Here is a 15,892-nt window from a genome sequence, read left to right as displayed (position 1 = left end):
ACCACGTGGCAACCCGGAGCCCCGCTCCCACGTGGCCCCCTTCCTCTGTTCGTTCCCGTTCTGACCACGTGTCGTTCGTCTCCATCCCTATTTAATAGCCGGGTCACGTGGTACGTTTCCACCAATCCTGGTTAGCCTCCGTGGAATATTCCAGGCTCCCTCGTCAGCTCCCGGGACCACGCCCCTGACTCGTCTCCCCATTGGCTGTGGCCAAAGCCAGCAGAACCAATCATCTACTTGCAGCTGTCACCTTTCCGTCACGTCAGGGCCACGCCCCTAGGCATCTCTGAGTGAGTGAGGGTGGAGCGTCTCTGAGTGAGTGAGGGTGGAGCGTCTCTGAGTGAGTGAGTGAGGGTGGAGTGTCTCTGAGTGAGTGAGTGAGGGTGGAGCGTCTCTGAGTGAGTGAGGGTGGAGCGTCTCTGAGTGAGTGAGTGAGGGTGGAGTGTCTCTGAGTGAGTGAGGGTGGAGCGTCTCTGAGTGAGTGAGTGAGGGTGGAGCGTCTCTGAGTGAGTGAGGGTGGAGCGTCTCTGAGTGAGTGAGGGTGGAGCGTCTCTGAGTGAGTGAGGGTGGAGTGTCTCTGAGTGAGTGAGGGTGGAGCGTCTCTGAGTGAGTGAGGGTGGAGCGTCTCTGAGTGAGTGAGGGTGGAGCGTCTCTGAGTGAGTGAGGGTGGAGTGTCTCTGAGTGAGTGAGGGTGGAGCGTCTCTGAGTGAGTGAGGGTGGAGTGTCTCTGAGTGAGTGAGTGAGGGTGGAGCGTCTCTGAGTGAGTGAGTGAGGGTGGAGCGTCTCTGAGTGAGTGAGGGTGGAGCGTCTCTGAGTGAGTGAGGGTGGAGCGTCTCTGAGTGAGTGAGTGAGTGAGGGCGGAGCGTCTCTGAGTGAGTGAGGGTGGAGCGTCTCTGAGTGAGTGTGGGTGGAGCGTCTCTGAGTGAGTGAGTGAGGGTGGAGCGTCTCTGAGTGAGTGAGGGTGGAGCGTCTCTGAGTGAGTGAGTGTGGGTGGAGCGTCTCTGAGTGAGTGTGGGTGGAGCGTCTCTGAGTGAGTGGGTGAGGGTGGAGCTTCTCTGAGTGAGTGAGTGAGGGTGGAGTGTCTCTGAGTGAGTGAGTGAGGGTGGAGCGTCTCTGAGTGAGTGAGTGAGGGTGGAGCGTCTCTGAGTGAGTGAGGGTGGAGCGTCTCTGAGTGAGTGAGGGTGGAGCGTCTCTGAGTGAGTGAGTGAGGGTGGAGCGTCTCTGAGTGAGTGAGTGAGGGTGGAGCGTCTCTGAGTGAGTGAGGGTGGAGCGTCTCTGAGTGAGTGAGGGTGGAGCGTCTCTGAGTGAGTGAGTGAGGGTGGAGCGTCTCTGAGTGAGTGAGTGAGGGTGGAGCGTCTCTGAGTGAGTGAGGGTGGAGCGCCTCTGAGTGAGTGAGTGAGGGTGGAGCGTCTCTGAGTGAGTGAGTGAGGGTGGAGCGTCTCTGAGTGAGTGAGGGTGGAGCGTCTCTGAGTGAGTGAGTGAGGGTGGAGCGTCTCTGAGTGAGTGAGGGTGGAGCGTCTCTGAGTGAGTGAGTGAGGGTGGAGCGTCTCTGAGTGAGTGAGGGTGGAGCGCCTCTGAGTGAGTGAGTGAGGGTGGAGTGTCTCTGAGTGAGTGAGGGTGGAGCGTCTCTGAGTGAGTGAGGGTGGAGCGTCTCTGAGTGAGTGAGGGTGGAGTGTCTCTGAGTGAGTGAGTGAGGGTGGAGCGTCTCTGAGTGAGTGAGGGTGGAGCGTCTCTGAGTGAGTGAGTGTGGGTGGAGCGTCTCTGAGTGAGTGAGGGTGGAGAGTCTCTGAGTGAGTGAGTGAGGGTGGAGCGTCACTGAGTGAGTGAGGGTGGAGCGTCTCTGAGTGAGTGAGGGTGGAGCGTCTCTGAGTGAGTGAGGGTGGAGCGTCTCTGAGTGAGTGAGTGTGGGTGGAGCGTCTCTGAGTGAGTGAGGGTGGAGTGTCTCTGAGTGAGTGAGGGTGGAGTGTCTCTGAGTGAGTGAGGGTGGAGTGTCTCTGAGTGAGTGAGGGTGGAGCGTCTCTGAGTGAGTGAGTGAGGGTGGAGTGTCTCTGAGTGAGTGAGGGTGGAGCGTCTCTGAGTGAGTGAGTGTGGGTGGAGCGTCTCTGAGTGAGTGTGGGTGGAGCGTCTCTGAGTGAGTGAGTGAGGGTGGAGCGTCTCTGAGTGAGTGAGTGAGGGTGGAGTGTCTCTGAGTGAGTGAGGGTGGAGCGTCTCTGAGTGAGTGAGGGTGGAGCGTCTCTGAGTGAGTGAGGGTGGAGCGTCTCTGAGTGAGTGAGTGAGGGTGGAGCGTCTCTGAGTGAGTGAGGGTGGAGTGTCTCTGAGTGAGTGAGGGTGGAGCGTCTCTGAGTGAGTGAGTGAGGGTGGAGCGTCACTGAGTGAGTGAGGGTGGAGTGTCTCTGAGTGAGTGAGGGTGGAGCGTCTCTGAGTGAGTGAGTGAGGGTGGAGCGTCTCTGAGTGAGTGAGGGTGGAGCGTCTCTGAGTGAGTGAGTGAGGGTGGAGCGTCTCTGAGTGAGTGAGTGTGGGTGGAGCGTCTCTGAGTGGGTGAGGGTGGAGCGCCTCTGAGTGAGTGAGTGAGGGTGGAGTGTCTCTGAGTGAGTGAGGGTGGAGCGCCTCTGAGTGAGTGAGTGAGGGTGGAGCGTCTCTGAGTGAGTGAGTGTGGGTGGAGCGTCTCTGAGTGAGTGAGGGTGGAGCGTCTCTGAGTGAGTGAGGGTGGAGCGTCACTGAGTGAGTGAGTGAGGGTGGAGTGTCTCTGAGTGAGTGTGGGTGGAGCGTCTCTGAGTGAGTGAGGGTGGAGTGTCTCTGAGTGAGTGTGGGTGGAGCGTCTCTGAGTGAGTGAGTGTGGGTGGAGCGTCTCTGAGTGAGTGAGTGAGGGTGGAGCGTCTCTGAGTGAGTGTGGGTGGAGCGTCTCTGAGTGAGTGAGTGTGGGTGGAGCGTCTCTGAGTGAGTAAGGGTGGAGTGTCTCTGAGTGAGTGAGGGTGGAGCGTCTCTGAGTGAGTGAGTGAGGGTGGAGCGTCTCTGAGTGAGTGAGTGAGGGTGGAGCGTCTCTGAGTGAGTAAGGGTGGAGTGTCTCTGAGTGAGTAAGGGTGGAGTGTCTCTGAGTGAGTGAGGGTGGAGCGTCTCTGAGTGAGTGAGTGAGGGTGGAGCGTCTCTGAGTGAGTGAGTGAGGGTGGAGCGTCTCTGAGTGAGTGAGTGAGGGTGGAGCGTCTCTGAGTGAGTGTGGGTGGAGCGTCTCTGAGTGAGTGAGGGTGGAGCGTCTCTGAGTGAGTGAGTAAGGGTGGAGCGTCTCTGAGTGAGTGAGGGTGGAGCGTCTCTGAGTGAGTGAGTAAGGGTGGAGCGTCTCTGAGTGAGTGAGTAAGGGTGGAGCGTCTCTGAGTGAGTGAGGGTGGAGCGTCTCTGAGTGAGTGAGGGTGGAGTGTCTCTGAGTGAGTGAGGGTGGAGCGTCTCTGAGTGAGTGAGGGTGGAGCGTCTCTGAGTGAGTGAGGGTGGAGTGTCTCTGAGTGAGTGAGTGAGGGTGGAGCGTCTCTGAGTGAGTGAGTGAGGGTGGAGCGTCTCTGAGTGAGTGAGGGTGGAGCGTCTCTGAGTGAGTGAGTGAGGGTGGAGCGTCTCTGAGTGAGTGAGTAAGGGTGGAGCGTCTCTGAGTGAGTGAGTGTGGGTGGAGCGTCTCTGAGTGAGTGAGGGTGGAGCGTCTCTGAGTGAGTGAGGGTGGAGTGTCTCTGAGTGAGTGAGGGTGGAGCGTCTCTGAGTGAGTGAGGGTGGAGCGTCTCTGAGTGAGTGAGTAAGGGTGGAGCGTCTCTGAGTGAGTGAGTGTGGGTGGAGCGTCTCTGAGTGAGTGAGGGTGGAGCGTCTCTGAGTGAGTGAGGGTGGAGCGTCTCTGAGTGAGTAAGGGTGAAGCGTCTCTGAGTGAGTGAGGGTGGAGCGTCTCTGAGTGAGTGAGTGAGGGTGGAGTGTCTCTGAGTGAGTGAGGGTGGAGCGTCTCTGAGTGAGTGAGTGAGGGTGGAGCGTCTCTGAGTGAGTGAGTGAGGGTGGAGCGTCTCTGAGTGAGTGAGTGAGGGTGGAGTGTCTCTGAGTGAGTGAGGGTGGAGCGTCACTGAGTGAGTGAGTGAGGGTGGAGCGTCTCTGAGTGAGTGAGTGAGGGTGGAGCGTCACTGAGTGAGTGAGTGAGGGTGGAGCGTCTCTGAGTGAGTGAGTGAGGGTGGAGCGTCTCTGAGTGAGTGAGGGTGGAGCGTCTCTGAGTGAGTGAGGGTGGAGCGTCTCTGAGTGAGTGAGGGTGGAGCGTCTCTGAGTGAGTGAGTGAGGGTGGAGCGTCTCTGAGTGAGTGAGGGTGGAGCGTCACTGAGTGAGTGAGTGAGGGTGGAGCGTCTCTGAGTGAGTGAGTGAGGGTGGAGCGTCACTGAGTGAGTGAGTGAGGGTGGAGCGTCTCTGAGTGAGTGAGTGAGGGTGGAGCGTCTCTGAGTGAGTGAGTGAGGGTGGAGCGTCTCTGAGTGAGTGAGTGAGGGTGGAGCGTCTCTGAGTGAGTGAGGGTGGGTGGAGCGTCTCTGAGTGAGTGAGTGAGGGTGGAGCGTCTCTGAGTGAGTGAGGGTGGGTGGAGCGTCTCTGAGTGAGTGAGTGAGGGTGGAGCGTCTCTGAGTGAGTGAGTGTGGAGCGTCTCTGAGTGAGTGAGTGAGGGTGGAGCGTCTCTGAGTGAGTGAGGGTGGAGCGTCTCCGACTGAGTGAGTGAGTGTGGAGCGTCTCCGAGTGAGCGAGCGAGGGTGGAGCGTCTCCGAGTGAGCGAGTGTGAGTGCCGCGTCTCTCGCTCACCGCTCTCCACCGCCGGGGCGAGCGGCACAACGAGCGACGTAGCTCCGGTGCCGGCGTCTCCCGGCACAGCCGAGTTGCCCAGCCGCGTCGTCGGCAAGCGCCAGTTTGCCGGCGAGGTGTACTCTGCGACCACGGCTCGCGCCAGCCAGAACAGCTCCTCCTGGCTGTACCGCGACCGCCAATCGCCTGCGCCGCGTCGCAAGGAACGAAGATCCTGAGTTGGGGGTCCTGGGCGCGCATGTGGCAGAGGTCGCAACCGGGTACCCGATACCCGTACCCTACACGATACCCGGCTACCCGTACCCGGCCGGGTACGGGTAGCCGTTTGCGAGCCTGGTGCGGCCGGGTACGGGTACGGGTAGGCCGTGAGTCACTGGTGAGTCACCTTCTTGGTTCTTTCGGTGAAGTCACGTAGAAGGGAAATAATACAATAATAAAAATAAAACATGATAAAATAATTCTCACGACGTTTCGGCCACAACGCAAGCAGCCGTCCTCAGGTGAAGAACAGGTCTGTCGATAAGACAGAGTCACCGTTTGAGACTCATTTCGGGTAGGGTACGGGTACGGTACGGGTACGGGTAGGGAACGGGTACCCGTACCCGGCCGGGTACGGGTACCCATTTGCGACCCTGGTGCGGCCGGGTACGGGTAAGGAATCAAAACCCGTTTGCAACCTCTGGCCTGTGGACATGCCTCCCCACGGGGTGATGCACTGCTCGCTGCGACAGCCCCGAGTGGAGACCAGCGATAGCCGCACGCGACGGGTTCAGGGAGAAGGCAAAGTCGACGGTCACGGAGTTGAATTCCTTCCCGTCTCGAGGTCTGGGGCCAGTGGTGGCAATTCCACGTGTCTATGGCGGGGGTTAGGTCCCGCCACTAGAAACAACCCGCTGTTGACTCCCCTACAAGGTGGTACAGGGACTCCTCTACTTGCTGACAAGCTGGTCTGTGTGCAAGTCGATTTGTTCGTGAGTCCAACTTTGCTCCTGTCGATTCCAAACACGTTGTACGGCGTGTACACTGCAGATGTAGATGCAGATGCCACTGGTTCTTCACGTTCTGTAGATGTAGATGCCACTGGTTCTTCACGTTCTGTAGATGTAGATGCCACTGGTTCTTCACGTTCTGCAGATGTAGATGCCACTGGTTCTTCACGTTCTGTAGATGTAGATGCCACTGGTTCTTCACGTTCTGCAGATGTAGATGCCACTGGTTCTTCACGTTCTGCAGATGTAGATGCCACTGGTTCTTCACGTTCTGCAGATGTAGATGCCACTGGTTCTTCACGTTCTGCAGATGTAGATGCCACTGGTTCTTCACATTCTGCAGATGTAGATGCCACTGGTTCTTCACGTTCTGCAGATGTAGATGCCACTGGTTCTTCACATTCTGCAGATGTAGATGCCACTGGTTCTTCACGTTCTGCAGATGTAGATGCCACTGGTTCTTCACGTTCTGTAGATGTAGATGCCACTGGTTCTTCACGTTCTGTAGATGTAGATGCCACTGGTTCTTCACGTTCTGCAGATGTAGATGCCACTGGTTCTTCACGTTCTGTAGATGTAGATGCCACTAGTTCTTCACGTTCTGTAGATGTAGATGCCACTGGTTCTTCACGTTCTGTAGATGTAGATGCCACTAGTTCTTCACGTTCTGCAGATGTAGATGCCACTGGTTCTTCACGTTCTGCAGATGTAGATGCCACTGGTTCTTCACGTTCTGTAGATGTAGATGCCACTGGTTCTTCACGTTCTGCAGATGTAGATGCCACTGGTTCTTCACGTTCTGTAGATGTAGATGCCACTGGTTCTTCACGTTCTGTAGATGTAGATGCCACTAGTTCTTCACGTTCTGCAGATGTAGATGCCACTGGTTCTTCACGTTCTGCAGATGTAGATGCCACTGGTTCTTCACGTTCTGTAGATGTAGATGCCACTGGTTCTTCACGTTCTGTAGATGTAGATGCCACTAGTTCTTCACGTTCTGCAGATGTAGATGCCACTGGTTCTTCACGTTCTGTAGATGTAGATGCCACTGGTTCTTCACGTTCTGTAGATGTAGATGCCACTGGTTCTTCACGTTCTGCAGATGTAGATGCAACTGGTTCTTCACGTTCTGCAGATGTAGATGCCACCACCGCCATCTATTGTTCAACGGTTGAACTTACGACTCTCGGTCCGAACGGGCAACTGGACACACGGACGGGTTTGTTTGTATCTCTGAAAGTTGCTAAGTAGAGGAGTTCCCGTCCTCATTTTTATCGACCCAGAGAGGTGATGGGCCGACCCCCAGAGCTCACCCTGGACTTCGACCGTGCTGTCGGTCGCGAGACGCTGCTGCTTTTGGGGGACCTTTGGTGCTTGTGCTTAGCGACCGTGACGTTTAAACAACAACAACAACAACAACGACCACAACAACAATAAAACAAAAACGCAAAAAATTCTCACCGTGCGCCTCTTCCGATGGGGCGGTCGGCAGAGACTGAGCGCTGGAATACGCCCAGGGGTCCAACCCACGCCCGGCGGCTCCCACAATCACTTCGTTGAGAATCATGGCAGCCGCGGCACTGGAGGGGTGAGAGATAGAGAGAGAGACAACGCCGCCCACAAGATCAAGAGAACAACCCCCGGCCTCAAGACGCACCGCGAGTGCCGCCGTTACAACGCGGGCACCTCAACGCCCATGGGAAGGGAGTTTCGAAACATTTGTGCCGTGATCCACAAACCCTCGCTGCTCAGCTGTAACAATCAGACGGTACACGCCCTCTCCTCTTCCCGTATCCGTCTCTCTCCACGTGAAAAAAAATTCACCCGTATAAACAAAGTTTTTCACTATAAATCCTTTATATGCGTGGCGGCTAGAGTCCTCTCGTCCTCTGGCTTGAGATGGCTGCCACCTATGGGTCAGATGATTGCCTGCCACCATTAAGCAATTGGTAATTAAATATAATTAATTTTTTCCTAAAAAGTGTAAAATTTTGGAAAAAAATTTTCACGAAAATAAATTGTCACGCACAACGAGTCTGTGTGCAAAATGTCAGCTCGATTGGATCACGGGAAGTGGGTTAAAAAACGACCGAAAGATTTGCACAGTCGTAAGCGCGCAAGCAAGCAAGCAAGTGAACTTAATATAAAGGATTTAAAAAGAAAGTAATTTTTTGACACGTCCCATTTGCCACACGGCCTTCTGGGAGTGCAAAGTCAACTGTAGCAAGACTCTGGGCTGGTTTCGAAACCTTCAGCATCTCATCGGCAACGTCAGGGTCGCTTGAAGTCAGAATTTGTATTGATACCGGAGGAGGAATCCGAAGAGCCATGAAGATGTTTTGCGGGGTCACGGGGTCAGAAAGCTTCGACAACAAACAGCACAAATAAGCACGATAGAGGGTGCCAAGTATCGGAGAGGTGAACTATCTTCTTGGTTCTTTCGGTAAAGTCACGTAGAAGGGAAGCAATAAAATAATAAAAATAAAACATAATAAAACAATTCTCACGACGTTTCGACCACAACGCAAGCAGCCGTCCTCAGGTGAAAACCAGGTCTGTCGGAAAGACAGCGTCTCAATGAACACCCCACGTGCTTGGAGCATATATATAAGCTTTGTTGGAAGGGGGGAAAAGGGCGCCTTGACAAAAGAATATGCACCCGAGGACGGCTGCTTGCGTTGTGGCCGAAACGTCGTGAGAATTGTTTTATTATGTTTTATTCTTATTATTTTATTACTTCCATTCTACGTGACTTTACCGAAAGAACCAAGAAGATGAATCCCTGCAGTCACGAAAGCTTTAAATCGAGAGGTGAACCAATCGCTTAAAAAAATAAATTTTCAAAAATGAAACGAATGCCGGTGAGCTGCTCGACACTCATAGGGCAAGGGCTCTCTTCGCAAGACTTTACAACTAGCTCTGTGACATCCACTTCTGTGGGGGGCGGTAACCAGAGGCCGCAACCGGGTACCCGATACCCGTACCCTACCCGATACCCGGCTACCCGTACCCGGCTGGGTACGGGTACCTGTTTGCGACCCTGGTGCGGCCGGGTACGGGTAGGCCGTGAGTCACTGGTGAGTCACCGTTTGTCACTAATTTCCCAACGTCTTGTCTCTTCTCACAATTCAAGTTCCTAGAATCAACCCACCCGCGCCTGCAACATGGCTTCATCCCAGAGGTCGCAATCGGGTACCCGATACCCGGCTACCCGTACCCTACCCGTACCCGGCCGGGTATGGGTAGGGTACGGGTAGCCGGGTATCGGGTACCCGTTTGCGACTCTGGTGCGGCCGGATACGGGTAAGAAATCAAAACCCGTTTGCGACCTCTGGCGGTAACACTGCTCTGTGAGACATACAAATGGTTGGCCTCCCGACGTGAGCCTGTGCTACCTTTGGCGGCTCAGCGGTCCGCAGGCGGCAGTCCGCCGTGAACGTGGGACCCTCCGCTGTAACCGGGACTCACCGATAAAGCCAGGAACCAGCGCTGTAGCCGGGATCTAGCCAGGACCCACCGCTGGAAACAGGAGGACTCACCGTTGTAGCCGGGACCCACCGATCTAGATGGGACCCACCGATCTAGATGGGACCCACCGATCTAGATGGGACCCACCGATCTAACCGGGACCCACCGATCTAGCCGGGACCCACCGATCTAACCGGGACCCACCGATCTAGATGGGACCCACCGATCTAGATGGGACCCACCGATCTAGATCGGACCCACCGATCTAACCGGGACCCACCGATCTAGCCGGGACCCACCGATCTAACCGGGACCCACCGATCTAGCCGGGACCCACCGATCTAACCGGGACCCACCGATCTAGCCGGGACTCACCGATCTAGCCGGGACCCACCGATCTAGCCGGGACCCAGCGCTGTAGCCGGTAGGACCCACCGTTGTAGCCGGGACCTACCGATCTAGCCGGGACCCACTGCTGTAAACAAGAGGACTCACCGATCTAGCCGGGACCCAGCGCTGTAAACAAGAGGACTAACCGATCTAGCCAGGACCCAGCGCTGTAAACAAGAGGACTAACCGATCTAGCCGGGACCCACCGATCTAGCCGGCACCCAGCGCTGTAAACAGGAGGACCCACCGCTGCAGCCGCGACTCTCGGTACATCTCTAGGAACGTGTCGACGAGGAGGTAGAGGTCTCCGAATTGCCCGAGCGTGCGGCAGATCTGCGTCAGCGTGGCGTGCACTCGCTCGTCCGAGAAGCCCCTGAAGCGCTTCCTCCGCCCGCCCGGGATTGGCCAGTCCGAGGGGGCAGAGCCGGCGAGCGGCCAATGGGCTCGCCCGCCTGCGGCGACGCCCCCTCTCGCCGCAAAATGGCCGCCGACGTCAGCGTCCCCCGCCGGTGGCGTCTCCGGGCAGGCAATGGCGGCGGCGGCGGCTGCTTCATCGCCATCGCCTCCTCCTCCTCCTCCCTCCTCCTCCTCCACATCCCCCTCCTCCTCCACCACGACCTGCTGGCTCGTGTCGGGCGCGAGGAGCTGCACGAGAGCCCGGGCGAGGCGGGAGAGGTGCGGGGCGGAACGCAGCAAGGCGGAGACGCGCGGGCCCAGCAGGCGGAGGTAGCCCAGCAGGCGCGAGAGCGTGGCCAGCTTGAGGCCGTCGGCGGCGGTGGCGGAGCGGGCGAGGCGAGGGAGGGAGGAGCAGAGGGAGAAGGCGCGCTCCAGCGCCGATTCCTCCACGGCGCGGTCGTCGCCGGGAGCCGTGCCGAGGAGCGAACGGCGGCCGAGGACGGAGAAGCTGGCGGATCGAACCTGTGGGGGGGGGGCGGCCGTGTTGGGATCGGGGCGATGGGAGCGGAGCGGGCGGGCGGGTTGGGCAGAGGAACGGGCGGAGGATAAACAGGTGGGTGGGCGGACGATAAGCAGATGGGCGAACACAAATGCAGAACGGATAGAGGGAGGGAGGGATGGATTTTTTTAAATATCCAAAAGTCGTTTTCTATGCTCTTTGGTTTTTTCGGTAAAGTCACGTCGGTAAAAAAATGTAAGTGTGTGTGTACAGGTGTGTGTGTGTGTACACGTGTCTGTGTGTGTGTGTACACGTGTGTGTGTGTACACGTGTGTGTGTGTACACGTGTGTGTGTGTGTACACGTGTGTGTGTGTACACGTGTGTGTGTGTGTACACGTGTGTGTGTGTGTGTACACGTATGTGTGTGTACACGTGTGTGTGTGTACACGTGTGTGTACACTGTGTGTGTACACTGTGTGTGTGTATACACTGTGTGTGTGTATACACGTGTGTGTGTGTACACTGTGTGTGTACACTGTGTGTGTGTGTACACTGTGTGTGTGTATACACTGTGTGTGTACACTGTGTGTGTGTACTGTGTGTGTGTGTGTACACGTGTGTGTGTATACACGTGTAATTTTGCTGTGACGGTTCCACCTGAAGACGGAAGCTTGTGTTGCCTCCGAAACTATTTAATTTAGTTTAATTTGTCACCTACGTGACTTCACCAAAAATCCTTGCAGTCGCGAAAACTTCAAATCTAGAATGGTTTTCTATTCCCCGAGATGAAATAATGCGCAATGCTGCAGCGAGTGGTAGTGGCCGCTGAAAAATGATGTAACGAAACTACTTCGCTACAATAGAAATTTATAATTCACGTTAACATTGAGAACGAATTTCATTAGAACCGCTTTTTTGTGTTTTAGTTTGTTGTACTCCGATTAGCGCGGTTGGCATCCATCATCATCCATCATCATCAGCATCATCATCAGCATCATCATCATCAGCACATCATCATCAAGCATCATCATCAGCATCATCATCACCATCATCACCACCACCATCACCACCGTCTCACCCTCTGGTCCTTGTCGCACGACAGCCCCACCACGACGTCCAACATCGCCGCCATCATCATCAAACATTCATCATCACCCACCATCATCCTCCATCATCATCCATCATCATCAATCATTCATCATCACCCACCATCATCCTCCATCATCATCCATCATCATCAATCATTCATCATCATCCATCATCATCCTCCACCACCATCATCACCATCATCATCATCATCACCACCATCACCATCGCCCTACCCTCTGGTCCTCGTCGCACGACAGCCCCACCACGACGTCCAACATCGCCGCCATCATCATCAATCATTCATCATCACCCACCATCATCATCACCATCACCACCACCATCATCACCCATCACCATCATCGCCACCACCGTCTCACCCTCTGGTCCTCATCGCACGACAGCCCCACCACGACGTCCAACATCGCCGCCATCATCATCAATCATCCATCATCACCCACCACCATCATCATCATCACCACCACCATCATCACCCATCACCACCATCGCCACCACCGTCTCACCCTCTGGTCCTCGTCGCACGACAGCCCCACCACGACGTCCAACATCGCCGCCATCATCATCAATCATTCATCATCACCCACCATCACCCTCCATCATCATCCATCATCATCAATCATTCATCATCACCCACCATCACCCACCATCATCCTCCATCATCATCACCATCATCACCCACCACCATCGCCACCACCGTCTCACCCTCTGTTCCTCGTCGCACGACAGCCCCACCACGACGTCCAACATCGCCGCCATCATCATCAACCATTCATCATCACCCACCATCACCCACCATCATCCTCCATCATCATCACCATCATCACCCACCACCATCGCCACCACCGTCTCACCCTCTGGTCCTCGTCGCACGACAGCCCCACCACGACGTCCAATATCGCCGCAATCATCATCAATCATCCATCATCACCCACCACCATCATCATCATCACCACCACCATCACCATCATCACCCATCACCATCATCGCCACCACCGTCTCACCCTCTGGTCCTCATCGCACGACAGCCCCACCACGACGTCCAACATCGCCGCCATCATCATCAATCATTCATCATCACCCACCATCACCCTCCATCATCATCCATCATCATCAATCATTCATCATCACCCACCATCATCCTCTATCATCATCCATCATCATCAATCATTCATCATCACCCACCATCATCCTCCATCATCATCCATCATCATCAATCATTCATCATCATCCATCATCATCCTCCACCACCACCATCGCCACCACCGTCTCACCCTCTGGTCCTCGTCGCACGACAGCCCCACCACGACGTCCAACATCGCCGCCACGGCTTCGGCACCCAGCACGCGGCGACAGCGCCGCAGCAAATGCCCGGCCAGCGCCGCCGCCTCGAGGCGCACGCGCCAGGCGCGGTGCCCCGCCGCCACGGGCCCCAGCCGCAGCAGCAGCGGCGCCAGCCTCTCCCCCGTGGCCCGGGCCCAGTCGGGGGTCCTCTTAACGAGCAGCGAGTGGGGGGTCCCTCCCCCCTCGTCGCCCCGCGCCGCCGCCGCCCGGACCGCCGGTTCGCGGGGGTCGGGGGTCAGGAGGTCGTCCGGCGCGGCGCGGGCCACGGCGTGGGCCAGGAGGCGCGTCGCCATGGCCGCGACGGCGCCGGGCTGGGTGGCGGCGCGTCCGCCGCACGTGGTGACGATGCGGCACAGCGCCGTGGCCGTGCCCGGCAGGAAGGAGGCGAGGGAGTCGAAGGCTTCGCGCGTCGCGATCGCGTTTCTTTCCCCCTCCTCTTCCTCTTTCTCCACCACCTCCACCTCTTCCTCCACGCCGACCGCGAGCTGCGAAAACAAGATCCTCACGCCGCCCACCTCGGCCCTCGCCTCATGGCACGGCAGGAGCCAGAGGGCGGCGAGGCACTCGAGCGCCAGCAGCCTGAGCGCTCGCTCCCCCTCGCCCTCGGCCACCGCCAGCAGCGTGGACACGGCGTGGCCCAGCCGCGCGAGCGTCGCCCCCGTGCGGGGCGGCCGGGCGTCGTCGCCGTCGTCGTCGTAGAGGGCGGCCGCGGCGGCGGGCTCGGCGCAGCGGAGCAGCGCGGCGAGCGCCGTCAACGCCGCCAGCTTCACCTCCTCGGAGGAGGGGGAGACGCCGACGCCGCCGCTGCCGCGGTCGTCGCACAGCGCGCACAGCTCGGTGAGCAGCTCGCCCAGGAGACGCCCGTCCGAGACGGGGGCCCGCGACAGGACGGCCGCCATGCACTCGGCCGCGGCCACGCGCAGGTGCTCCAGCGCCGCGTCCAGCGACGCCGACGGCGCGGAGGAACCCCCCCGCTGGGCGGCGTCGGCTCGCCGGAGAGCGTGGCGCGGGGCGAAGAGCACGTAGTCCAGCAGGCGGCGCAGGTGCGGGTCGGGCACGCGGCTCAGGGCGCCGGCGAGGGAGCGGAGGGTGTCGCGCGACGGGAAGCGAGTCACGGCCACGCAGAACGGGCGCAGCGCCGCGAACGACGGGCCCGGGGAGTCGGCGTCGGTGCCGGAGCAAGCGGACGGAGAGGCGGCCGTGGGCTTGGCGACGGAGGAGGAGGGATCGCCGGTGTTGATGCCGGTGAAGTCGCCCATCGCGCCGGGCGAGGCGAGCATCTGTCAACGCACGGGGGGCGGGGGTGGTGAATTCGTCAGGCTCGGTGGCACGAGTGTTAAGGTGCGTACACCTGTGCGTAGGCCTCGGCAAGGTAAGGTAAAAGTGTAAAAACAACGAGCTTACCTTTACCCTACCTTCTACCTTACCACAACACAATCACTCTACCCTTACCTTTTAGCCTTTAGCAGGTAAGGTAAAAGGTAAACAGCAACGAGCCTACCTTTTACCCTACCTTTTACCCTTACCCCTTGGCATGTCGACACCTTTACCTTTACCCATTTACAATTACCTTACCTTGCCGAGGCCTACCTGTGCGTGTGTCAGTGTAATACACGTGTGTGCGTGTCAGTGTAATACACGTGTGTGCGTGTATCAGTGTAATACACGTGTGTGCGCATGTGTGTATACGCTGAATGGGGAGCGGTAGTGCAGCGGTTAGCGCGTTGCGCTACGAACCCCGCAAACCCGGGCTCGCTTCCCGCTCACGCTCAACAGCAGTGACGATAATTATCTGAACCGACCCTAGGTCGACTGTGTGTGTGTATACACACACAGTGTGTATACACACACACAGTGTACACACACACACACGTGTATACACACACACAGTGTACACACACACACACACGTGTACACACACACATATACACACACACACAGTGTACACATACACACGTGTACACACACGCACACACACAGTGTACACACACACACACGTGTACACACACACACATATACACACACACACGTACACACACACACGTGTCTACCGTATACACAAACCTAATTGTACAGAGGCAAGTGATACCCCCGTATAGCCTCAACAGACTTGTGGGGCAAGTGCTGTTGGCGAATATCACGGCTTCTTTGTTTACGTGCAGTGCGAAAGAAGTTTACCACACATACACGGGGCATTAGAGGGGGCACGACACACGCGATTGGGGAGGTTGGCTAGCACCACGCCCGGCCGCCTTTGTCTTCCTAGCAGAGATGTTTACTACACACCAAAGGCCCGGGCCACAGACGCGCACGCGTACCCAACGTTACTATGGCCGGGTCCAAGTCCGTCCGTAAGTACGACAACGGCTTACAAACGCACGCTGCACGAAACGGGGTCTGTCACTTACATTCGTCGTAAGTAATTCCAATGGCAAAGCTTAACGGCGGCAACTCGCGGCGTCGATTTTATAAACTAAAAGATAGACGTTTCGTTACGCAGCCAAGTCCAGCCGCAACGTCCAGAGCGCGCGCGTGGCCATTGGCGCCGCCTCGTTGTGACGTCACGTCCGGTGTGGATCCAATCTCCTCACGCGATCGATTTACGAAAAAAAAAATATTATTTTAGAAAACAAACGAACAACAGAAACCCCGTCAGAAAATCACGAAGCGCTTCGTCGAGACTCTTTGTTTATTTTGTTGATGTTTTTATTTATTTATTTAATCGCGGTAACGAGAGAGGAAGGTGGGGGGGGGGAACCGCATCCGGTTGCAACAAAACGCGATGTGATTGGCTAATCTTGAGAGACTGTGGGTGGGGGTAAGAATCAAGATCCCCCACCCCCCCCAACTCACGTGACTTCAACGCCGCCATCTTGGGTAGGGATATGTTAACGAATATGCAATGTT

General features: G+C 56.9%; 1 protein-coding gene across 1 annotated transcript in view; it reads right to left on the bottom strand.

Moving 5' to 3' along the window:
• The window catches only part of TTI1 (TELO2 interacting protein 1), a 35,939-nt gene extending 20,327 nt beyond the window's left edge, over positions 1-15,612 (bottom strand). The window contains 5 exon segments of the mRNA XM_078619546.1: positions 4,795-4,980; positions 7,245-7,363; positions 9,889-10,559; positions 12,916-14,265; positions 15,394-15,612. Of these exon segments, the coding sequence (XP_078475672.1) occupies positions 4,795-4,980; positions 7,245-7,363; positions 9,889-10,559; positions 12,916-14,265 (2,326 nt within the window). The 5' untranslated portion in view covers positions 15,394-15,612.
• Positions 15,613-15,892: the final 280 nt, after the last annotated feature.

The sequence above is a fragment of the Lampetra planeri genome, chromosome 63 (assembly GCF_965212315.1).
Source record: "Lampetra planeri chromosome 63, kcLamPlan1.2.h2, whole genome shotgun sequence".
In the NCBI taxonomy this organism is placed as follows: Eukaryota; Metazoa; Chordata; class Hyperoartia; order Petromyzontiformes; family Petromyzontidae; genus Lampetra; species Lampetra planeri.
Note: the sequence above shows the minus strand (reverse complement) of the source record. Positions and strands in the feature narration are given on the sequence as shown.